The sequence below is a fragment of the Podarcis raffonei genome, chromosome 2 (genome assembly GCF_027172205.1).
Source record: "Podarcis raffonei isolate rPodRaf1 chromosome 2, rPodRaf1.pri, whole genome shotgun sequence".
NCBI lineage: Eukaryota > Metazoa > Chordata > Lepidosauria > Squamata > Lacertidae > Podarcis > Podarcis raffonei.
Window position 1 is genome coordinate 17,723,688 of NC_070603.1, and position 25,478 is coordinate 17,749,165.

Consider the following 25,478-nt stretch of genomic DNA (forward strand, 5'->3'; position numbering starts at 1 on the left):
TAACTAGAGCCATGGGCTGCCATATATCCCCCAAGGAAAAATCAGGAGGGGATTCAGAACTTTTTTGGGGGGCAATCTGAATTTCAGGAAGCCCCTTCTCCTCTTTTGCGGTGGCTTGTGATAGCTTGAAGGGAAGAGTTGTCGTTCATTTCTACCCCAGCAATTAAATTACTAGAACAAACAGGGATGCCTCCTTCTCCTCCTCACTTGGGGGTGGGGGTGGGGGGAAGCATCGCAAACTAACACTCTACCTATTTACAATGAGACTAAGTATGTTGTGATGAGCTTGGCTCGAGCAGCTTGGGTTTCATGGCCCAAGCTGTCTGCAAATATCAAACCTAACATTAGGGAGTTGGCAAATGGCCATCAGCTGCAAAGCTTTCAATGAATGCGTGCCTGAGATTTGTGCGTTCTATGCATATATCATGGAATGCAGGTGGCATTGTGGTCTAAAACACAGAGCCTAGGGCTTGCCGATCAGAAGGTTGGTGGTTTGAATCCCCACAACAGGGTGAGCTCCCGTTGCTCGGTCCCTGCTCCTGCCAACCTAGCAGTTTGAAAGCACGTCAAAGTGCAAGCAGAGAAATAGATACCGCTCCAGTGGGAAGGTAAACGGTGTTTCCATGCACTGCTCTGGTTCGCCAGAAGCGGCTTAGTCATGCTGGCCACATGACCCGGAAGCTGTACGCCGGCTCCCTCAGCCAGTAAAGTGAGATGAGCGCCGCAACCCTAGAGTCATCCATGACTGGACCTAACGGCCAGGGGTCCCTTTATGCCTATATCATAAATATAGCCACATATCACAGACCATCCAAGTGTCCCTATTTTCCAGGGACGGTCCCAGATTTAAAGAAGTGGTTCTGGTTTCTGATTTGATCCTGGGATGTCCCACTTTTCCTTAGGACATCCCTATTTTCATCAGAGAAATGTTGGAGGGTATGCATATCAGAATAAAGTTTCCTTGCCCAAAATGCTATTTTTATGTTCTGGTTTTGTTTTTTGTTACTAAGCAAATGAGGATGGCTTGGCTCTAGAGTGGTTTTCATAGGGCTCCATGGGATGAAGTGTGGGACGAATTAAAGGGGAGGCTATTGAAGACGGTGCAGAGTGCTATTGGCATTCTCCACCCCCATCAAATCTGACCGGCCTTTACCCAATAGCAGCATCAATTACCATTGTCCAAAATGTAACATTACTGGCTCGAACATCACAGTAGCTGTTAAGGTTATTTCTAATAAAACTATTAGCATGTGATCCCCTGGGCCTAGCAGAGTACAGCTCTGATTACTGAGCAAAAGTACCAAGGCGACTTAGTGTGCAATAGCCAGAGCAGAGAATTTAGCCTCTAATGATCCTGCTGATCCCTATCAACAGAAGGATACACAGCAGATTTATTTTTTCCTCTCTGAGAAGCACTTAAAACTCTCAGGCCCACTATCTCCTTCTGAGCCATGCAAAAGACAGATCAAGGCCCAAGTCAGAGGCTGTCAAGAACTGCTCCCCACCCAAAGGTATGAAAAGGTAACCATCAGTATGATACGTTTTCAGACCCGCCAAGTGTCCCTGTTTTCCATACAGTCCTGGATTTACAGAAGCTGTCCCGGTTTCTGATTTGATCCCAAAATATCCCGCTTTTTCTTAGGGTGTCCCTATTTTCATCAGAGAAATGTTGGAGGGTATGGAGTTATATGACCCCTGAGCCAAGGAGATAAGTAACTTTCCAAGCTTTGGAAGACATCTGAAGGCAGCCCTGTATAAGGAAGTTTTTACAATGTTTAATGTTTTATTATATTTTGATATACTGTATGTTGGAAGTTAGAGAAATGTTGGAGGGTATGGGTTTTGAAGTTCTGCCTTAGAAATAAGTCATACCATCTAGCTTTGGTAGCAACCGGGCACCCAGCATATTCTACAGGACAAGCACAAACTCATCTGCCGCTAACCTTCCAAACGTGGACAAGGAAGAATAAAGATGGACTTTTCCCAGTAGTGATGTATGGAAGTGAGAGCTGGACCATAAAGAAGGCTGATCGCCGAATAATTGATGCTTTTGAGTTATGGTCTGAAGGAGACTCTTGAGAGTCCCATGGACTGCAAGAAGATCAAACCTATCCATTCTGAAGGAAATCAGCCCTGAGTGCTCACTGGAAGGACAGATCCTGAAGCTGAGGCTCCAATACTTTGGCCACCTCATGAGAAGAGAAGACTCCCTGGAAAAGACCCTGATGTTGGGAAAGATGGAGGGCACAAGGAGAAGGGGACGACAGAGGACGAGATGGTTGGATAGTGTTCTCGAAGCTACCAGCATGAGTTTGACCAAACTGTGGGAGGCAGTGGAAGACAGGAGTGCCTGGCATGCTCTGGTCCATGGGGTCACGAAGAGTCGGACATGACTAAATGACTAAACGACAACAACAAAGGGACTAGCAGTAAGCACAGAGGAAATACATTAGGACAGCAATAAAAAGCCTTACATGTAAGAATCAGGAGCAAGACACTGATGCAAAAAGCAAGGGTGTTTTGGTTTTTTTGCACATACGCTCATGGTATTTCTTTTATGCATCTGTTACATTTGTACTGGGCATCCCATCCACACAGTTCACACATGCAAAAGGTTTCTGCTTGCACTGGTCTCTCAGATGTTCAGTGCTGGTGGAAATGGCTAGGTGCCCAGCAGCCTGCATGAATATCAGAATCCCCACTACTGATATGGGGAATGTCTAAGGAACTGTCAGGAACCAATCCCCATGGCAGGTTGCCAGGAATGGACGAGACAAGGAAAAGTCCTTACCATCTGCTTTTATTCAATATTCACAGAGAGAGGCTCGGGAAAGCAGCCTCTTTGAATAATGGTGTTGTCCTGAGTGACTCTCCATCCCCTTTTTCTCCCACTTCCTCATTCATCATCTCCTCTATGGGTGGTGCTGAGGGCCCTTTGCTTCTGAGCCCTTTGCTCTCTTACTTTCAAGGTCCGCCATGTTCAGGGAGAGAAGGGTGGTGGTGGTCTGGAATGCTTTCTAAAGACATTGTGTCCATCAGCTGTTGCCCTCCTGGTGGTTCCTCTTCTTCCTCCTCCTCTCCCATTAATTCCCAGCTTTCCCCCTCATCTGCCTCTGAGCTGTGACCTCCCTCAAACCCCTGTTGTAATTCTGAACTGTCTTCTTCTTCTCTGGAAGGGTCAGGCTGGGGAGGCGGTCTCCACCATTCCTCCTCTGCCCAGTCCCTGACAGGAACACATGAACTTGCCAGTTTCAGGAAAACCACTACCCTTCCAAATAACAACTGCCAAATTCACTGTGGACATGCCCTGTGGGAGGGCAGAAAAGCTTTTAGCAATTTTTTTTAAAAAATGTTGAAGGATGGAAATCCTGCAAGCCGAAATCCTGTGCAAGAAAAAAACGTCCACTTGCCCAATGGGGCTTGATCCCCTCTCCTCCCTCCACCCCACAAGCACCCCCAAATTCATTTGTGGGGGGCGAGAGAATCCCCAGAACAGTGCACAGAGGGAGGGGAGGGGAGTGGGGATAATTCCATCTGGCAAGCTGATATGTTTGTGCAGGCAAAACATTTGCAATAGTGTGACATTGAATTCCACCCTAAGAGTTATTTATTATCAGCAGCTTGCAGAAAGCCACATCTGACTATGTGTGGTAAGCATTGCATTCAGACAGCTAGGCAAAGAAGTGTTCAAAATTCTTCTTTGGGTTCATGGTTGACACAGGCAGACAGGCAAGCTCAGACAGACAGACAGACAGACAGACAGAACTAGCTAGTAATTCCTGAAGACCCTAATGGCTCTGAGCTGTACTGTAGAATATTGAGAACCTGCTGCCCTCCCCAAAGTTGCTGGACTCCAACCCCCATAAGTCCCAGCCAACATAAACACTATCCAGGGATGATGGGAGTTACAGTCCAACAATATCCAGAGGACCATGGGTTAGCCATCCCTAATCTGGGGCAAAACTAGGAATAAATCATTTTCATTTTATTTTACTGAAAATACATGTATTCTTCTCATTAGCTGACTAAGAGAACTCTGCTACCAAGTAGTCGTCAAACCCGACTAAGGCTCTTGTAAGATAGTGTTCTTAAAATAAATTTGTCTTTAAGGTCTGAAGTGGTAATTTAATTAAGAGTATGATTATAAGACGAAACTCAAAAATAGTTAACAAGAGAAAGATCTTGTCGTCTTGCGAGACACCAGCTGAGATAGCCTTTAGCCTCTGGTTTAGCCATCTGATAAAAATAATTCCAATAGAGAATGCACACCATAATTAAACTATCCTTCTGTGACATATCCCCAACAGCTAAAAATATGGAGATTTCGGCAATTAAAGGGCTCGTTCCGCAGATGCTGTCCAGACAATGTGATACATGGATGCCCAGGTGACATGGGCGGAGCAGCTCTGAGAAACTCCCAAGCATACTTATAAGAAGCAGGATTTTGTCCGGTTACAACCCACTTTAAATACTTAGAAGCCTAAAGTGCAGCAGTCTTCTTCAGCCCCACTTCCCCCTAGCCTTGCTGTGTTGAGTACGTTTGCCTAAATGTACCTTCATGCTTCCCCACAATGCAGAATCTTAACCACACAGGTTCCCAGTCATGGGAAGAACTGCCAGATAAAAGAAGGTAAAGGCAGTGGTTTTTTCTAAATAAAAAATAAAAAATGCTTAGGGGTACCTCTCATTCCCCTGCTCATATTGAAATACCGCAATGAGGCCAAACTTAGATTTACAATATGTTTAGGGGTATGTGTACCCCTGCATCCCCCCTGAAAAAAAGCACTGGGTAAAGGACCCCTAGACAGTTAAGTCCAGTCAAAGGCGACTATGGGGTTGTGGCGCTCATCTGGCTTTCAGGCTGTGGGAGCCAGTGTTTGCCCACAGACAGGTTTCCGGGTCATGTGGCCAGCATGACCAAACCGCTTCTGGCACAACGGGACACTGTGACGGAAACCAGAGCGCACGGAAACACCGTTTACTTTCCCGCCGCAGCAGTAGTTATTTATCTACTTGCACTGGTGTGCTTTCCATCTGCTAGGTTGGCAGTAGCTGGGACAGAGCAATGGGAGCTTACCCCATCACAGGGATTCAAACTGCCAACCTTCTGATCGGCAAGCCCAAGAGGTTCAGTGGTTTAGACCACAGCACCACCCATGTCCCAGTTCCCGTCATGGGAAGAACTGCGAGTATGTTGAGGCAAACACACCCGCAATACCCTTTTTGATTTTACGACTCAATGTGGTGAGGTCAAAGGAGCAACGTGGCAAACAGGGTCCTGCACCTCCTACTGAGAGCCAGTGTGGTGTAGTGGTTAAGAGCGGTAGTCTCGTAATCTGGGGAACCGGGTTCGCGTCTCCACTCCTCCACATGCAGCTGCTGGGTGACCTTGGGCTAGTCACACTTCTGTGAAGTCTCTCAGCCCCACTCACCTCACAGAGTGTTTGTTGTGGGGGAGGAAGGGAAAGGAGAATGTTAGCCGCTTTGAGACTCCTTAAAGGGAGTGAAAGGCGGGATATCAAATCCAAACTACTCCTCCTCCTCCTCCTCCTCCTCCTCCTCCTCTTCTTCTTCTTCTTCTTCTTCTTGCTTATAACTTTAACACCCTTAGGCAACTGGTGAGACGGAGCCCTTCAGCACAGGCAACAAGCATTTTAAGCACATCCAATTGACCTGCAACCAGGCGCATTATGTTGCCCCCAGAATTAGCTGGGAAAGGGGGCGAGGCAGGGGGCCGGGCCGGGATGAAGCAGGCTTAAACATGCTCGGGCCAGGAATGCAAGCCCCATACAAAATGGTCGTTGCTTGTTATCTGGTTTTGGTAGAATGCCCCTCTCTATCTGCTCTACTGAAAGCAATGGAAGATGCAATAATTAAAGGGACCCCCCAAGGAATGGGTTTAGAGCAGGCATCCCCAACCTGCGGCCCTCCAGATGTTTTGGCCTACAACTCCCATGATCCCTAGCTAACAGGACCAGTGGTCCGGGATGATGGGAATTGTAGTCCAAAACATCTGGAGGGTCGAAGGTTGGGGGTGCCTGGTTTAGAGCTAGAGTACTAGGCACATCAAGTTGATGGATTATGCCAAAATGGCCATAATGACCAGAAGAATCAGAAATCAGAAAGACCAAAATTTTAATATGGAATGGCGAAATTTTATTACTTATCTTAAAAACCATTGTAAAATTGTTAGTAGGATTGGAATAACACTTGCAGTTTAATGGTGGATTTTGGACACAATGGAGAGGTAAAAGATTTGGATTATCATAAAAGATGCAGGAGGAAATGATTAACAATAGGACCCACAAAGGGGAGGAGGGAAGTCTAAGAGAATCCTTGGAAACTTGTTTTTATGTTGTAAGTTGGATATGTGATTGTAAAATTTTAATGTGAAAAACCAAATAATTTTTTTTAAGAGTTGGAGTACTATGCACTTTCTGAGATGTTATCGTTATGAAGAACACTTGATTTGCTGCTTTTTATTATTCTTATTGCACAAAGAGGAAGTGAAAATTATTATAATTTTAAAATGAAGTGAATGAATAGAGGTAGTCAAACGAAACCTATTCATTTTGTTGCTGTCTTTTTGCTATCGTCATTGCAATTATCAATCTCATTTTTATCCTGCCCTTCCTCTAACCAGTGATCCCAGGGTAGGTTATGTAACACAGGGAAACAAAACAATATGGCCCATCAATAAAACATTAAAAATGTAAGATTCATAAATATTTCATCCATCCCATCTCTGTAAATCCCAGTGACCTAGATATATTGAACTCCTACACCATTAAAAAGCCTGGAAGAAGAGATTCTGCAATCATAGATGCTTTCTTGATTGCCACTATAAATGCCTTATTCCCCATCCAAGGGGAATCCAAGGATTGCTGGAATGTGTAACGTGAAAACTTTGCCAAGTGTGTGAAGAGGAAAGTTCCGTATGTTTGGCTTGTAGTGTGTGCATGGAAGAAATAAACATGGGCTGGCCACACACTGAACATATTGAAAAGCAGAATGTGGTATATACTATACCTGTCAACTGTCCTGATTTGACCAGGACACCCAGGAATTACAGAAGCCATCCGGGAATCTGAATGGATCCTGGAATGCCCCGTTTTTGGCGCCACAGGAGTTTTGTGCTGTGTTTTCCTAGCTGTTTTCATGGATCATGCCACCACTGCTCAGGGGACAAAATCTGGGGCAGTGCTCTAGCCTCATGTAGGAACAGAAGCCTGAATGTGCATAAAAGGTGTCCTCTGTTGTGTCACACCACACCCACTGGTGTGAATGAAATTTAGTGCGACATGGAAGTATATCGATCAAAAAGCCACAATTCTATGACCCAAGAGGTAACAGAGCAAAAGGAATATTTAAGTCTTCAACAGGATAGCCAATACAATAGACCCCATGTCTGAATACACCCTAGGCCTCTACTGCAACCACACCATATTTCCAACATCTCTCCTCACTTACAATATGACCAGTGCTTTTTTTCCTGGGGGTACGCAGGGGTACACATACCCATAAACATTTTGCGAATCTAACGGGAGAAAAAACTATTTTATTTTATTTTTTTAAAAAATAGTTTCTTCTCTAGCACGGTGAATCATCAGTTTTGTTGCTACTCCTGATGGCAGCCTCATTTCCTGTCACGTTGTTTCCTGAGTCTCAGACGGAAGCGGGCGTTTAATGTGTGAAGCAGTGTGGAATGTGGATGTGTGTTGTTTTACTGATGAAAGTTTGGCCTCATTGAGAGGCAGTATTTCAGTATAAGTAATGCATGTTCTTTGTACCTTTTTCTATTTACTGTTTTTATTTTTCTCAATTTGAACTATAAAATGGTGATTTTATTGAGTCAAAATGAGAGTACCCCTAAACATTTTTTTAGGGGGGGGGAAGTACTGGATATGACAACAATTAAAAATCTGCTTTGGTTGTCCACAAAGAACTTCCAGTGACTAGTTTTGTTTTGCTTGTGTTTCTTTGGTATGTCTAAAAGGTAAAGGTACCCCTGCCCGTACGGGCCAGTCTTGACAGACTCTAGGGTTGTGCGCCCATCTCACTTAAGAGGCCGGGGGCCAGCGCTGTCCGGAGACACTTCCGGGTCACGTGGCCAGTGTGACATCGCTGCTCTGGCGAGCCAGAGCCGCACACGGAAACGCCGTTTACCTTCCCGCTAGTAAGCGGTCCCTATTTATCTACTTGCACCCAAGGGTGCTTTCGAACTGCTAGATTGGCAGGCGCTGGGACCGAGCAACGGGAGCGCACCCCACCGCGGGGATTCGAACTGCCGACCTTTCGATCGGCAAGCCCTAGGCGCTGAGGCTTTTACCCACAGCGCCACCCGCGTCCCCTTGGTATGTCTAGTGTTGTTGTATTATGATATACTAGTGCTGCTGTTCTTTCTACATTCTAACAATAAAAGGTATTAATCAAAACAAACAAACAGACAGAACATACAAGTTCTAATTAGAAAGGAAAGAACCCCTGCCTCCATCTTTCACTATTGTAGTACAAAACCAAATATAACATGAGTTTAAGTAGGTTGTGCATAATTTTGCTCCAAGAATTATTTTGCCATTGTGTAAACAAACTCTGCATTTTGGTACTACAATCCACAAAGCTATTTTACTCTATGACCACCATTTTGACTCAGTACATAAAAAAATGTATCATTTTCTTCTAATCCAAGAATCCAGCAATTCTTAATAACTACCCTGAACAAGGGAGCAGTAGAGATCCAGCATTATTTCCCCTATGGAGTGCAATGATCTCCAGATGAAAGATCCCAAATACCACACACCTGTGGATACAGGTGTAACATGAAAATTAACATAAAGCATGATTAGGGACACATGCAGGCTTAATAACAGAGCACTACCCATGTGTCAACAATTTCTGATTTTACTTTAATGGTCAAAAATAAATTTACCACTAGGGAGGTGACCAGGATTCAGTGTTTCTCAAATTTGGGCTTCCAGCTGTTGTTGGACTACAACTCCCATCATCCCTGACCACTCATCCTATTAGCTGGGGATGATGGGAGTTGTAGTCCAACAACAGATAGAGACCCAACACTAAATCACTGTTAAGTGCAGCATGAATGAGCTAGGATGGGCTTCAGACATGTATTCCATTCCCTTCCCTAATATAATTAGGAGGAGGAGACTAGAAGCATCTGCTTCTGGATTTAAACTAACCAACAAGGATAAACTGAAATTAATAATTATGGAAGCAAGCCATGGTGATAAGTTCATGGTTTCCAATCCTGTATTCAACTGCACATCACTTTGAATTCCACTTTGGTAGACTTAGTTGGTAGAATTAATGAACATGATTAATGGATGTGGTAAGTCAATCATGAAGCATCAGTTCATTTCTGAAATTGAGGTACTTCTGACCTGGAAGCTTCCATTTCTGAATCTCAGATACGAGTAACATCACTGTGGTTATTCAGTGGTGATAAAATACTCTGCACATGGCCAGAGCCACTCTCTCCTTTATTCACAACAGGCTTGAAGGAAGCACTCTAGCAAGGCATGGCTTTGCGACTGAGGGCCCCAAAGAATGGCTTACACGTCAGACAGAGGTTTTTTAGATGTGCAGAGACACAAACATGACCGCACCAAAGTAACACCTTAATGTTCTGGAGCATTACTGAGATGTATTTCGTTCTTGTATGCTTCCATCTCATGAATTTATCAACACCTCATCAACAATTTAGCGCACTGCTAATGATCCTTAAGACCAACTGATTTTCACACTTAATGGTGTCCGTCCAGATTGAGCACATAACAGTGTACCTAATTGTAACAGCAAGCTGTGTGGCAAATATTAGGTACTCTAGCCAGGAACTGCTTTTTACTGAGACACCATTGTCCAAAACAAAACATCTCACCAGAATGCCTGCTGCTCTGGTATGTTCGTAGTGCCTATCGCCAATGTTTAAAGCAGAGACTCTGTTGTTTTCCATCGCACCTGGCTGACTCCTTCCTAACGTTATGCAAACATTACCCAAGGCTTGTGCAAAATAAATGACAGCGCAGAGAAATGTGTCAGCCATTATGTGATCGGGAGCATCCCACCTACAGCTGCAAATGTTGCTGCTAATTAATCTGTCGTGGCATTACACGGAAAAAGGGATTTGGGCCAAAGGAGCACAGAACACGTAATCCATATGCCTTTTACTCAGTGTCACGATTATCTGAAGGTCCCTGGGAGCGGCAGCCGGGTGGAATCTCATTTTAGCATCCTTGTTTTGACATCGTTTCCTTGGCACAACACTCAATTAATAATGCTTTACTGTAGCATCATTAGGGGGGCTGGAGACCGTGACAGCATCCGACTTCCGACTTCGGGTTTTCCACAGCACTCAGATGCCACATTTCAGATTATGGTGTGTTTTTTTTAAAATTGCCTATTCTGATAATCACTCAGGTCTTAGAAAATGACAGCTACAAGATGCAAAAAACCAGCCACCACCCCTCCTGCCTTTTACCAGAAATAGAAAACATCCAGTTTCCACATAGCTGAAAGGTACACATTATTTCATGAGCAAAAAATAAATAAACACTGCCAAGCTTCCAATATAATGCAGAGATGAAGAACACCACAATTTATCCACTTCTCTCTATCCAAACCACTTCTGTCTAATGTAAACCATGCCAACACTTCAGTAACTAAAACCCTGGCGTTAACTGAATTACCTGTGTGACTCAATGAGGAATGTTAAGGAGCCAGGGATTGGCAAAATGATAATGAACACATTTTGTTCCCTCATATGGAGCACCCTTAACACACCTTCTGAATTTAAGTGGTCTGCCACAACGCTTCAGGTACCACTAATTTCCACTGCAGAGCCCACCCACCCACCCCCTTTGCCAGGAAGGCTGTTAGCAGAAAACTGCTACAATGCTAATTTCAATTATGTAAAGGAAAAAAGAATGTTTACCCAGATTACTTGCAGTGTAATGGCCATGATTAAATGGCTATTACATTGTAGCCAAAGGTTCTCCAAGCCTATTCCCAGGCTCTTAAAACATATTTTTACGACAAACATGGTCAAAAAGCCCAGACTGCTATGTTTAGCTGATTTGCCACAATATTATTCCAATGGAACCTTCCCCATGCATGGAAACATGCCTACATGCCTATGAAGGTAAAAGCACAAATCCTGTCACTAATGCTGAATCCTATCCACCAACAGAACAAGCAAGCAGCCAAAACAAGCAGCAGCCTCTACCTTCCCAACCTACCAAAGGAGGGGGGGAAATTGATTTCAATGTTTCCGCTGGCAAATGTACATTTCCCCTCATTTTAGACATTGCTACAGATATTTAAACCTTTAGAAATATATTCATTTCCTTCCAGTTACCTATACTGAACACCTGATATATATATACAGAGAGAAAGAGAGAGAGAGGGTTTCATTCATTAAGTTGTCAATGGTGAAAAAATTCATAGCAGGATTCATTCTATGCTCTAACACTTCTTCCGTTACCCAGCTGTGTCAATAAAGCTACCAACACACACACAATTTGAGTCAAGTAGAAAAGACGGCTATCAAAGGATGCTCTCATACCCTGGACCATATGACAAAACAGGTAAGTGCATCCCATGCACAAAATATCAGTTTGCTATTTGGACTTAGTGTGGTGTTGTTTTTACTTTTTCTTTCCTTCTTTGCCACACTGGCATTTGGGTTTTTTTTCATTTCCACCAGGCCTATCCAGACTTCTTCTTCTTCCTTTATTTTTTAATGCAAGCCGCTATTTGAAAAAGAAGCATAGGATGAACCAGTTGTTCACCCCTCCCACCCTAGTCACCACTACCAAATCCCTGGGGTTGAAACCTTCAGGGTAAGATTTATTTGGCTTTGATGCAACTTAATAAAGCCCTCCAGATGGAAGACTTGGGCACAGGTGGTGTGAGCCACAAGCGGGAGACAGCAGCACTGGCAGACCTACAAGAATGCTCATGAATAGATGGGGCTCCCAGTGGGTACGCAACTCCTTGCCCTCTCACGTGTGGGAAAGCAGGAGAAAAATCAAGCTTGCTCACTGCCGCATTCGTTTTTGCACCAACTATTACATCAGGTAGCTTTTGAAAAAAATAGTGAGAGTGTGGATGGTTGCAGAGCTTTCCCTCCCTTCTTCCTCCCTATAGCAGGTCTTGGCCCAGCCAGTAGGGGGTGGTATTGCAGTGTGCCCCCCCACCTCCCCTTGCAACAGCACCTTGGCTTAGAGCAACAGCAGAAGAAGATGGTGGAGAGGGTTTCCGACCTGATGTCGCACACTGCCTGCTGCGATTGCAAAATGGAAAAGGTTGGGGGTCTTCGACAGAAAAGCAACTGAGAAGGGAAAGCCCTGCACCTCTCCAAACGAGGCTAGGAGGGAAAAGGGGACAGCACTGGTGCATGAGGTGAGGAATTGCCAAGGAGCACAGAGCAGCTGCTGTTGCGAGGCGATTTCCTGAGGGGGGCTTTGGACGCTTCTGCAGAATAAAGAGGAGGGGAAAGCAAGAGCAAGCGAGGGCTGGGAATTTATATCTTCCTACCTCCTCCACCATGCAAAAGTTATTAGAACTGAGAATACCGAGAGGCTCTGAACACAAGCGTTCCAAACCGAGAACATGGCAACTCTGCAAGGTTGGCCAGCGAGGCAATGGATCAGTGTGTGAGATCAGCCTCAGATGACACCACTCTGGAGGAGGGCTGCCAGGGCAAGGCAAGAGCCAAGCGTAGCTGATCAGATTATAGGGGGGGGTGGGAGAGACTGGAGGAGTGGAGGAAAACCAAATAAGATGGAAGTTGAAAGGCTCGCAGTTTCCAGAGCACAGCGGGTGGCTAACTTCAAAAAAATGGGGGCTGCCAAATCCTAGCCCTGCCAAACAGCAAGGAGAAGCAGAGATCTGGTTCAAGCCAACAAGCATGAGACAGCGGGGAGGGCTATGTTTTCACAGGCTTGGCAGAAGAGGGCCTCCCCCTGGGGCTTTCATGCTTGCTCCAGTGGCTGCTTCACCTCTGCTGCTTTCAAGCCGGAGGGCAAAGGCATCTGCCTTCAGGGAAGGGAATCAGCAGCCAAGGTCCCCCTCAGGGGAGCAGGGGGGTGTTTGAAGTGCCCCAAACACCAGATCCGAGGGTCCCATCCTCCTCCCCTATTGCTCTCTCTGGCTGGGGCGTTAATTATTCCAGCACGAGTGACGTGACAAATTAAAGGAGGCGGCCAAGGCTTCTGAAGTAGAAAGAGCATGTCTTCTACCAAGAATAAATTGCTGTAATCCTAAACGCCAGGCGCCAGGCCGTGGCTGGTCATTAATTGGGCAGGAAGGATCTTTTTGACAACTGGAATTACCTGCAAAAACAGAACAGAACAAAACAAAAAACAGAGGAGGGGAGAATGATGGAAGGCCATGGAGCACAGTGTTAGATGCCCAGCCAAAAGGAGGCGAGGTGTCAGGAACCTCGTAGGAAGAATTTGGGCTGCGGAGGGGGGGTGGGGGGGGAGAGAGAGAGGTGTACAGCATATCCAATCAGAAACCAATGCTATGGAAACCCTGAAATGTCCCAGAAAACAGAGCTGCCCTCCCACAGCAAGAAGTTGAGCAACTTTCAAAAGCCACAACGCATTCAAGATTAATGAAGCAGAGCAGTGCATTTATTTCAGCCAACACACAAGCCTAGTAGATAAGAGGGATTGGGGGTGGGAGCTCAAACACCACTGCGTTTCTTTATTACAACCCATGCACAGAGACCCAAATAAAACAACAGCGACAGACGCTCTTGGGGGGGGGTGTGCGCGATTCCGCACACTTTTAAAATCAAGGCAACGCTGTTAATTTCAAAAGGTATACTGCTTTGCACGTAATTGGGAGGGGAGGGGAAAGGGAACCCGCTCGTTCTGTTTTGCTGCGTACCTGAAATGCAGATGATGAAATTGGCTTGCAGAAGAAAGAGTACCTCCCAAACAATTTCCATCCTCCGATTCTCATGCCAAGTGCATCCCTCGGCGAAGAAAAACAAGGATCAATATCGCAGTTTGGACGGACCCAGAAAACCCCCTTTCGGACTCGCAGCCTGTATTCCCCAGATGTGCTGACACATGTCCGAGCTCTCCCTCCACACAGCTCAAGCGAGATCCCTTCTCTTCCTTAGCCCTCCAGCAGAGACCAAGGAGCCAACCGCCGGCACCAGCTTCTTCTTCTTCTCCTTCCTCCAGGAGAGCGAGAAAAACCCACCAGATCTCCCAACAAGACATAGACGGGGGGGAAAGCCCGACCGCTGCTCCTCGCTCCGGAAAGTCTCTCTCAATTCCAGGGGACCCGAACTGCCAAGTTGTCCCCGAACTCTGCACGCCTCACTGGGGCATCACCACGGCAATCACACCATCCCGGCGCCTTCCTCTCCAGCTCTCTCACTACAAAATGATCACATGGAGATTAATATACACATTGCAACGGATTTTAAGCTTTTCGCATGGTTATTTCACCTACATCTAAACCAAGGAGAGAGGGCGAGGGAGAGAGGGAGGGAGGACAAAATACCAAGCGCAGGTTTCCTTGCCAAAAGAGAAAAAAAACCCAAAAAACCCCCACAGCTCAAGCTCCCGTTAATTCTCCAGCAAAGCAACGGAGATTTTCCGCAATGCAACTGCAGGGGTCGTTCTTCCCTCGCCTACAGATATTTCTCCCTCCCTTCTCTCCATTTCTCCCCCTTCCTTTCTTGCAAAGCTATTGGGGAGAATTCATAGTGGAAAGCAAGCAAATAAATAAATAAATAAATAACTGCGGAGCCAAGCCTCTCTTCTCTTCCTCTCCCCCCCCCCACCGCAAACACAAACACACAGACACACACACACACACACACATTCATTCCCAGTCTTTACTTGGCACTTTTAACCACTTGATTAGTTTATTGGGGTTAATGAAATCAGCAAAGCGTCCAAAAATTAAGGCGGGGGAGAGGGGGCGCGCGCGCGGAGGAATGGCTGTTTTTCTTATATTTAATTTAAACATCAACTGTACACACAAGAGAGGCTCCCCGCTTCTTTAACTGGCTTAAGTGCACACTTAAGCCCTCCTCCCGGACCCAAGCCCCCTGTTTACAAGAGCGAACCTCGATAACCCAGAAAATATGCAACGCCCTTTTTCTCTCTCTCTCCCCTTCCGAAATCTGCAGGCAGATAAATAAGTAAATAAAACGATTACACATTGCGCGAAAACCGAAGAGAAACTGCTAAGAGAGTTCGCAAAAGTAGCAGTTGCCTGAGCGGACCCCCGCGGTAACACAGTGCAATCCCAATGCGTGTCTTACTCGGGAGTAAGCCCCATCGAGTTCAGTGTGGGACTCAACACTCCAAGGTAAGGGAGTACAAGCTTGCAGCCCTTTAAGGCTTAAACGCACTTACCTCGGAGTAAGTCCCACCGAACTCAACGGGGCTTGCTCCTGAGTAGACCTGTGTCGCCATTCATTTAATATCTCCGCGGCGCGCGGTTGCATACTTACCCCTCCCCAAAGCTCCCGTTTCCCCTTCACCTCATATGGGACGCGGGCATCATTCCTCTTTCAGTTTTCCTGCAGTGCCCTCACCACACATACGAAAAATAGCGAGGACCCAGCGGCTGCCAGACAGCCCCTTCGCTTTGGGTACAAAAATAAAATGAAACCACACTTTCACGGCGATTTTCTCATGGGGATTCTCGCTGCCTTTCCCCTCCGAGTCCAGGGAACCGCGCGCTCCGGGCTCCAAAGCGCCCGAGCCAGCCTCCGACACTCCGCCAGCTCAATGCGCAGCCAAGGCAGGGACCGAGGCGCAAGGCAGAGGCGCGCGGGGACGCGAGCGCTCCGCTACGGGAGGCGGCGCGTGTGGCTCAAAAACCAAGCGGCAGCAGCAACGGCGGCTGCAGCGGCCATCCCAGGTAGCCTTGGCTCTTGACTGCAGCCCAAGCTGCAATCCCGGCTCTTTCTGGGGACCTGGGATTGAGGGCGAGCCGGGGAAAGCGCAGCGGAGGAGCAAGCAATCCCTAGCTGCAAAGGAAGGAGGCGGCTCGTTCCGTGCGCAAAGCATCCGGGCGTTGTTCTCGGGGCAAGCTTTCTTTCTCAGTTCTTTGGGCCATTGCAGGTTTGTTTTTTTGTTTTGTTTTTACACACTACATTAAAGCGGAGGCAGGTTAATGGCGGAGGGGCGTCAGAGCCCCAGGAAGAAGCTGGAGGGGACCAGAAAAGCAGGGCAACTTTCAAAGCGCACAGACGGCCCCAGGCGGTTTAAGGGCGCATCCAGGCGATGCTCTCCCTCTCTTGGGCAGGTAACCGGAAGTAGCGGAAGTGCTGCTGGCTACCTCGAAAAGTAGGGTTGGGTGTGTGGAAGACCACCAGCGCTCAAAGGCTGCCTGCGTTTAATTCAAATGCTTAAGGGGGGGGGGGGAGCAACGGAACGCCCAGTTCCAGGTAACAGTTATGCGCACGTATGCTTGGCACGTAGCCGCTCAGGAGCGAGCTTCACTGAGTTGCATCATCAGGTAAAACACTAGGCAAGTCTGCATAAGACTTACAGCGCAATCGTGAGCATGTTTACTTATGGAGCGAGCCCCTCAATGGGACGTAAAGGTAAAGGGACCCCTGACCGTTAGGTCCAGTCGTGACCGACTCTGAGGTTGCGGCGCTCATCTCGCTTTATTGGCTGAGGGAGCCGGCGTACAGCTTCTGGGTCATGTGGCCAGCATGACTAAGCAGCACACGGAAACGCCGTTTATCTTCCCGCCGGAGCGGTACCTATTTATCTACTTGCACTTTGACATGCTTTCAAACTGCTAGGTTGGCAGGAGCAGGGACCGAGCAACGGGAGCTCACCCCGTCGCGGGGATTCAAACTGCTAACCTTCTGATCCGCAAGCCCTAGGCTCTGTGGTTTAACCCACAGTGCCACTTGCCCCTGGGTATATTTACAGGTGGCACCCTGTAAGTATGGGTGCTGGTGGCACCCATAGGTACAGGGAGGGGGTGGGGCTAGCCAGGTATTTTTTGCCCTGGGTGAAGCCTCCAGAGGGGTGCCATTGAGGCTCCCAGCAAATGCATGTTTGTGTGTGTGCCAAACTGGGTCTTTGACCCAGGTGAAATAAAGCCTAGTTTCACCCCTTCCTTAGGCATGCCCCAATGGATGTTCAGATGCCAAAGGCAATTAAAACTGCTAGCCCATTTGCAAAGCTAAGCTAAGCGGGGTCCAATTAGATGGGGGAGTTCAGGTTGAGATTACTGAATGGAAGGGGGTTGGACCATGGGCGTGGCCTGGGGGACAGTGGGGGACAGCTGCCCCCCCTTAAGTAAATAAATAAGAATTCTTAAAGTAGAAATAATCAGAATATTTGAAATTGAAATGTTCACTGAGGTAACTTGGATGATGACTCATTTATCGCATGGAAGGTATTCCCCGGTGTTAATTTTTTATTTAACTTCCGAGTTTTCAAACGACTGAAGATTTTGACAGATTTTTCTGAGCTCTTGGGTTTGAAAGAAATTTAAAACAACTGTTGTTGAGGCATTTCATTCCCGATCTGCTAGACAGAGCCAGACAGAGAGGATGGTGTCAGGAGGGTGTCATCTCCCCCCCCCCCGATAAATCTTGCCTATGCCCACAGGTTGAACTACATGACCCTTGGGGTATCTTTCAACCCTAAAACTCTATGATTCTATGACTAATACCCTGAGTCCAGACTTTAAACTCACTTTTGCCAGCTGCAGGGCCAGTATGCTATTTAAAGAGGGGAAATTGCAAGACGTATTCTGTCTTAACAATTGGGTTTTGGATTTCTTTGTTACACCAGGGATAAGGGTTGAGTTTTGGAAAGTGCCTGGAATGTCCTTATCCTTAAACCAGATGCACCAGTAATTGAGTCTGGGGTTTCTGTGTGTGAAATCGGTGTGTTCCACTAGGTTGTCTCCTGCCCTTTCAGAAATAACTTCCCTTGTGAGGTTTCCGAAATGACTTTCATTCATTTTCTGCCATCGGGGAACTTCTGTGACAGAGGTCTCCTAGTTAAAGATAGGGGCCTTGTACACAGTATGTCATGATGTGCATTCAGTGCTGGGTGCAGGATGGTGCCATTTAGGGGTGCTGTGCACAGGATGTCATCCAGGAATGGTTTTAATCTGATTTGTGCCAAGAGTGCACTTCTCAAGTGGTTGCTGGGTTCAATTATTATTATTATTATTATTATTATTATTATTATTATTATTATTATTCTGCACCTTTTCCCCTGACAGGTACTCAAGGTGGATTACAAATAAAAGGTAAAAGGTAAAGGAACGTCTGTACGAGTGGTGCTGTGGTCTAAGCCACTGAGCCTCTTGGGCTTGCCAATCAGAAGGTTGGCGGTTCGAATCTCCGCTCCCATTGCTTTGTCCCAGACCCTGCCAACCTAGCAGTTCAAAAGCATGCTAGTACAAATAGATACTGCTGCAGCTGAAAGGTAAACAGCATTTCTGTGCACTCAGGCTTCTGTCACGGTGTCCCGTTGCACCCAAAGTGGTTTTGTCATGCTGGCCACATAACCGGGAAAGCTGTCTGTGGACAAATGCCAGCTCCCTCGGCCAGAAAGCGAGATGAGCACCGCAACCCCATAATCACCTTTGTCTGGACTTAACCGTCCAGGGGTCCTTTACCTTTACCTTTTACCTTACAAATAAAAATAAGAATCATTCAAAATGTAGGGGGGCATAACCCCCTCAATTAATCATTGATAAAATTAAAACTATATACAGTGGTACCTCGGGTTAAGTACTTAATTTCTTCCGGAGGTCCGTTCTTAACCTGAAACTGTTCTTAACCTGAAGCACCACTTTAGTCAATGGCGCCTCCCGCTGCCGCCACGCTGCCGGAGCATGATTTCTGTTCTTATCCTGAAGCAAAGTTCTTAACCTGAAGCACTATTTCTGGGTTCGCGGAGTCTGTAACCTGAAGCGTATGTAACCTGAAGCGTATGTAACCCGAGGTACCACTGTGTATGTATGTGTGTGTGTGTATATATATATATATATATATATATATATATATATATACACATATAAGAAATCTATTAAAACCATACAAGTAATTACAATAAAACAGCACAGCACCAGTACATATGTACCCAGAGAGCAGTTTCTCAGGTCACCTATTCATGCAGACCTACTGATGTTGCAGATCTTTGCCACATCCTCTCACCATGTTTAACTTGCCAGTGAATGAAATAGGCAAAATAGGAAGCAGCACAGTAACTTAGCTGTCTCTCTGTACCGATAACAGACATATATATGCTCTGTTTAGCAACACACCAGTTTCCAGCCCCTCTCTTTTGGATGACTGTGAATTATTTTTAAAAGGACATGGAAACACTAATTGTGGGGAGGGGAATAGAGAACACCTTTGCACACTAGTTTGAAAACATGCACACCTGTCTGTACGAACAGCACAGACAGCAGATGCCTTCTAAGATGATGTGTGCCATGTGCACAATTGCAAACTGCTGTGTACAAAAAAAGCATGCTGAAAAATTCTAACCCCTGTGCAAGGGTCTCATGGCTGTTAACTGCACTGGCTCCAGAAAGCCTCTATGGCTTCTGCATGATTTACCATAGATCAGCTGCCTGTGCAGGAGGATCTCAGTAAAAATTGTAGCAACATCTTCCTACCTTCACATTTTATATGAAGATTATAAAACATCAGCATCAGATCACACCCTTGTCGACTGATTGACTCTCTTTGGGAGTGCTGCAGGCTCTCCAAATTCCATGGCCTTCTGCCCCTCTTATCCTGCCTCCTTCTCCCTTGTCTCTGGCTGCCTAGTTTCCTCTTCCTGATTCCCTCTTCCACCAACACCAGCAGCTGCTTCACAGGTGACATGAAGCCCACAAATCACTGGATCCTTCCCCCTCTCCACTTGCCTCCTCTGCCCACATCCCCCTCTGGGCTCCTTCCCATCCCTGACAACAACTGGGGCAATTGGAGAAACATCTGTTGCTAATTCTTTTTACCTATACCATGCTGATAAACATATGTTTATTATACTCTTAAGCCCCAGACAATATTTTACCTGGTTACGCTTGCATAGTCACAATATTTTCTGTTAAGAATTTGTATTTAAAGTAGGTCTTTTTTGTGTTTATTTATTTATTGGTTTTCACATATTACTTTACAATACAGATGTACCAAAGCCAACACCATTTCCTCCCCATCCCCCCATACATTTACATTTCTATTTACTCAATCCATCATATTATTCTTTTCTCCTTCCTCCCCCTTCCCTCTGCCCCCACTTGATTTCCTCCACATTATACAATTTACAATAATCTTTGCATTCTACAACCTTCTCAAATCATCTATATATTCTTATTATTTTTCCTTACTAATTTTTCTTCCATCCAGTACGTCACATTTTAATCTAGGCATATTAGCATATCTTTTTTGAGCAATATTTTGCCATATATTCATCAAAACATTTCCACTCCTTTTTTAATTTTTTATTCAACTGATTTCTTATTATAGCAGTTAATTTTGCCAAAATTAAATATTCATTTAGTTTACAAATCCATTCCTCCTTTGTGGGTATAGTTTGTGACTTCCACCTAGCAGCAATCACTGTTCTAGCAGCTGTGCTTGCATATAGAAGAATTCTCCCCCTCTCCCCCATGGTATCTCATCATCTATCAGTCCAAGGAGATATGTCTCTGGTTTCTTTGTTAATGATGTTTTCAACATCTTCTTTAGTTCTTCGTGTACTACTATCCAAAATTTCTTAATTTCCTCACACCTCCACCACATATGTATTGTTGTTCCTATTTCTCCACCACATCTCCAACAGAGGTTGGATTTCAAGTTGTTTATCTTTGCCAACTTAACTGGTGTTAACATCTTTACAAAATTTTCTTTAATTTAAAGTAGGTATTAACATGATTCCTTCACTGGTCTGAAATACCCTCCCAAATCTCTGAACCATAATATTCAGAGGGGGGTTGAGCGCCGCCGTCAAACTGGAGGCCTTCAGACTATCGCAGGCATCCCAGCTGCATCTTTGACTGCCTCAAGTTTGCAGGCACAACAAGGAGGCCTTGGAACGCCACGAGAGGAGCTTCATCTCCATCTTTCAGGAGACTCTCCATTCCCATCAGCCGAGACTTGGACGATTAGGATTGTCTGAGTAATCTTGCGGGCAAGCTGCCGAAGAACCATCCGCTCAACAATGGTGGACTGTTGAGTTTAGATCCTGTTCAAGACAGTCAACTGCTTCTGGCCTATAAATGATCAAATAAGGTCTGCAAGGAAAAAAAATGTGGTCCATGAGGATGCACTAGAGGCTCTGAGAAGAAAACGCTGGTTGTTGGTTTGTCTGCAGGCAAGAAGTCCAAAATATGGTTGTATTGTGCCATGTTCAGTATCTAAGACAGAGGTGCTGTGAACGATCAGTTGCCAAGTCCAGGAATTAATAAGCTGCTTGTTGTAGATGAGATTCCATTCCCTTGAAGATCAAGTCATGTGATCTGGGGGTACTCCTGGATTTGACCTTGTCAGGTGGCTTCACTGGCATGGAGTGTCTTGTTTACAGCTCCTACCTGTGTGCCAGCTGCAATGGTTCCTTAACAGGGATAGCCTGTTTCTAACCTCTTTCCAAGCCAGCCTGATTTTTTGCCCCTTCGGTTTTGCAACATAAGGAAATGCTGACACCTTCTGTCCATTTTAGCCAAGGGCTTCTACACACATACTTTTGTCTAATGCATAGTTGTTTAAATATTCCTCAAGCTGCATAGAGATCATTATGTTTTTAGCTTGGAGAGGTGATATACTAATACTTTGTGCAGAGATCCACACATCTAATATTTCCCAGTTTTCAACAGAAGGAAGCAAAGACCTGAGAGTACCCTGAAATGAAGAAGAGCAAGGAAACAGCCATATATAAGAACCAGGCAGAGGGCCTTCTTGGTAGTGGCGCCCACCCTGTGGAATGCCCTCCCATCAGATGTCAAGGAAATAAACAACTATCTGACTTTTAGAAGACACCTCAAAGCAGCCCTGTTTAGGGAAGTTTTTAATGTTTGATGTTTTATTGTATTTTTAAATATTCTGTTGGAAGCCGCCCAGAGTGGCTGGGAAAACCCAGCCAGATGGGCGGGGTATAAATAATTTATTATTATTATTATTATTATTATTATTATTATTATTATTATTTAATTAATTAAAGCTTCCACTTCTCCCCCACTCCCATTAGCAGGACAGCAACTTAGAGCAACCATGATGGAAGGGAAATATTTAAATACGCCCCATCTTCATGGTTTAAATATGCGATCCTATGTACAATTCATGTACATTTATTTAGTATTCCGTATTCAGACTTACAACTCTATGGCTATTGATTCAAGAGTATACTGTGTAGAGTCTTGGCTGTTGGATCTGGTTCTCTACTTGGATCAAGGGGCAAGCATGGCCATTGGTCAAGAGTAAGAAAACTGGCAGCAGCTTTAGATTCTTATGAACATGTATCAGTTTTATACCTAATTAACCTGTGGTTTCCCACAAAGCATTCTGAGAATCATAGAACGGGTAAGCTGCTAATGATTCTCCATTGGAGAACCCAAGCCCCTGCACAAAACTACAGTTCTTAAGGATCTTGGGAGAAAATGGATGGAAGTTAAACCAGTTTGGAGATGCACTTGAGAGTCTGTTTGGTTGTTTGGCTACAGCTCCCATCCTTTGTTGCCATAAGTTCAGCAGCATCTCTAAGAGGTTCACAACACAGGAAGCAAGATGAGGAAAAGATGGAAATAATGCCTAATAGCTAGAAATCAACAGTTCAAAAATGAAACCGTCATTTCATAGCTACCAGTATGAGTTTGTTTCAGAATCAAAATGACCAAACCTTAAAGGCCACATCCAACACTGCCGTTCTGCTGATGCAATGGTTCCATGCACACAATTTGTCAGGGACTGGGCAGAGGAGGAATGGTGGAGACTGCCTCCCTAGCCTGACCCTTCCAGAGAAGAAGAAGACAGTACAGAATTACTGTACTGTAATGAGACGGTTAAATCTGTAATGATTAAATGGGCACAAGACGTTGGACATAATATTATGTTTGCTGACTGGGAACAGTTGTGGACCACCGGGATTAAATTCACGGCATGCAATGCCTTAAGAGAGAATATTATGAAAATGATATACAGGTGGTACATGACCCCAGTCAAGCTTGCAAAAATCTATCATTTGCCCGATAATAAATGTTGGAAATGCAAAGAGACTGAAGGTACATTCTTTCACCTTTGGTGGACGTGCCCAAAGATTAAGGCTTTCTGGGAAATGATATATAATGAATTGAAAAAGGTATTTAAATATACCTTCTTGAAGAAACCAGAGGCCTTTCTCTTGGGCATGGTCGGCCAAGTGGTGCCAAAGAAGGACAGAACTTTTTTTATGTATGCTACAACAGCAGCAAGGATACTCATCGCAAAGTATTGGAAGACGCAAGATCTACCCACTCTGGAAGAATGGCAGATGAAAATGATCGACTGTATGGGACTGGCAGAATTGACGAGCAGAATCCGTGACAAGGGAGAAGAGTCGGCTGAAGAAGATTGGAAAAAGTTTAAGGACTATTTACAGAAACTTTGTAAAATTTAAGAAAGTTAGATGGTGTTGGATTGTAATTGAGAGGTTTCTAGCTGCAATAATATATAAGAACATAGATGGGGAAAAGAAAGGGTTTGAAAAATAAGGTAATGTTATAAGCTGTAATGCTTTAAATGAAGGATTTGCTGAAGAAATAATCTTAATTGGGATACAAGAAGGAGAAGTATGAGGAGGTCTGAGAAATTTGTTATTTAAAAGTATGGTTTATGAATTTTATGCCTGTGTTTAATGTTTCTGTTTGTTTTGTTTGTTTGTTTGTTTAAAAAATTGGAAAATTTAATAAATATTCCTTACAAAAAAAACAAACAGAATTACATCAGGGGTTTGAGGGAGGTCACAGCTCAGAGGAAGATGAGGGGAAAAGTTGGGAAATAATGGGAGAGGAGGAGCAGGCAGAGCTGGAGCAGCTGGCTGAAGCGTTATAACTAGAAAGCATTCCAGACCCACCATCTCCCAGAACCCGGCGAGCCCTAAAAGTCGGAGAGTAAGGAGCTCTAAGACAGAGGGCACATAGCAACACCCATAGAGAAGATCATGAGAATGAGGAATGAGGAAAATGCAGAGAATACTTCACAAAACAGTGCCCTAAAATACATACCTGGACTTGTTTCGATTAATGTCTGCGGGAACTTTGTGGATATTTAAGTTATAATTAGAAAAATCTTAATAATTATTCATAAAGGAAACAGCTTATAAGGAGTAAATAAGGAGGCCAGATATAGGGTAAAGGAAGTCTTTTATTTGGTTGTTTGTATTGTTGTATGTTATGCTTATTGTATTTCTGTATTGGGGGGCTGGGGGTTTATGTTTTGTTATAAATAATTTTTTCAATAGAAATATATATATATATGTTTTTAAAAAGAGAATGAGGAATGAGGAAGTAGGAAGAAGAAGAAGAAGAAGAGTTTGGATTTGATATCCCGCCTTTCACTCCCCTTCAGGAGTCTCAAAGCGGCTAACAATCTCCTTTCCCTTCCTCCCCCACAACAAACACTCTGTGAGGTAAGTGGGGCTGAGAGACTATGCAACCATTTTTTTGGCTATAATTTCCATCCATGGTGACATTTCATTCAGTTATTTATTTTATTTACTATTCTGGATTTATGTGAATATGGTTGTTGCTGCTGCTGTTGTTTTTTCTATACCTCTTTATATTTTTAAGAAAAAATCTCAAAGCAGTTTACAACACATTCAAACATCAAATTAAACAATCCAGAATAAAACATTGTTGAAGAAAGTCAAATATAAAGTACTGTATACATTCAAAGAAAAATGCTTGACAGGAAACTAAAATATTATCTTAAACAATTCAAAAAAAAACTTCACAAAGGAGATCAGCTACAGAATACAGAGCAAAGTTAACAAAAAACCCATAAACATTGAAAAGAAAACATTACTGAAGGAAGTGAAACATAAAATGCACATTTAAAACAACATATTAATAAGAGAATAGAATATTATCATCAGCATAGAACATATCTACTGCTGTTGCTGCCAATCCTGCCCATAGCAGTTCATGGCAGGCAGCAGCTGTGGCGGTTTGGGCCACAGCCAAGAGAAAGCCAAGATGGCCTCTGGCCTCTTCAGCAGTCTCAGCTTTTTGTAGCTGGAGTCAATCAGGGCCCCATCCTCCCAGGCTGGGCAGAAAAAGGCCTGCAAAGCTGCGATCAGGTTTTCCAGGACTCACAACCAAGACTGCCTGGAACATTCCAGTACAATAGCCTACAGCATATTTAGCCTTTCTCATTCCTCCAGATGTTTGGTTCCAAATCTCATCCGCCCCAGCCAGCATGGCCAATAGCAATGGATTATGGTAGTTGTAATCCAACAACATTT

General features: G+C 44.8%; 1 protein-coding gene across 3 annotated transcripts in view; it reads right to left on the reverse strand.

Annotated features, from left to right (window-relative positions):
- CA10 (carbonic anhydrase 10) overlaps nt 1-16,070 on the reverse strand; it is a 341,120-nt gene extending 325,050 nt beyond the window's left edge. The window contains exons 1-2 of one of the 3 annotated variants that reach the window (XM_053375135.1): nt 15,530-16,070; nt 13,912-14,411 (exon numbers count right to left, since the gene is read on the reverse strand). In XM_053375135.1, coding sequence (XP_053231110.1) covers nt 13,912-13,972 — 61 coding nt within the window. In that variant the 5' untranslated portion in view covers nt 13,973-14,411; nt 15,530-16,070. Of the gene's footprint in view, nt 1-13,911; nt 14,412-15,401; nt 15,421-15,499 lie in introns of those variants that run through there. The other 2 variants (XM_053375134.1, XM_053375137.1) reach the window with 2 other exon arrangements.
- Nucleotides 16,071-25,478: the final 9,408 nt, after the last annotated feature.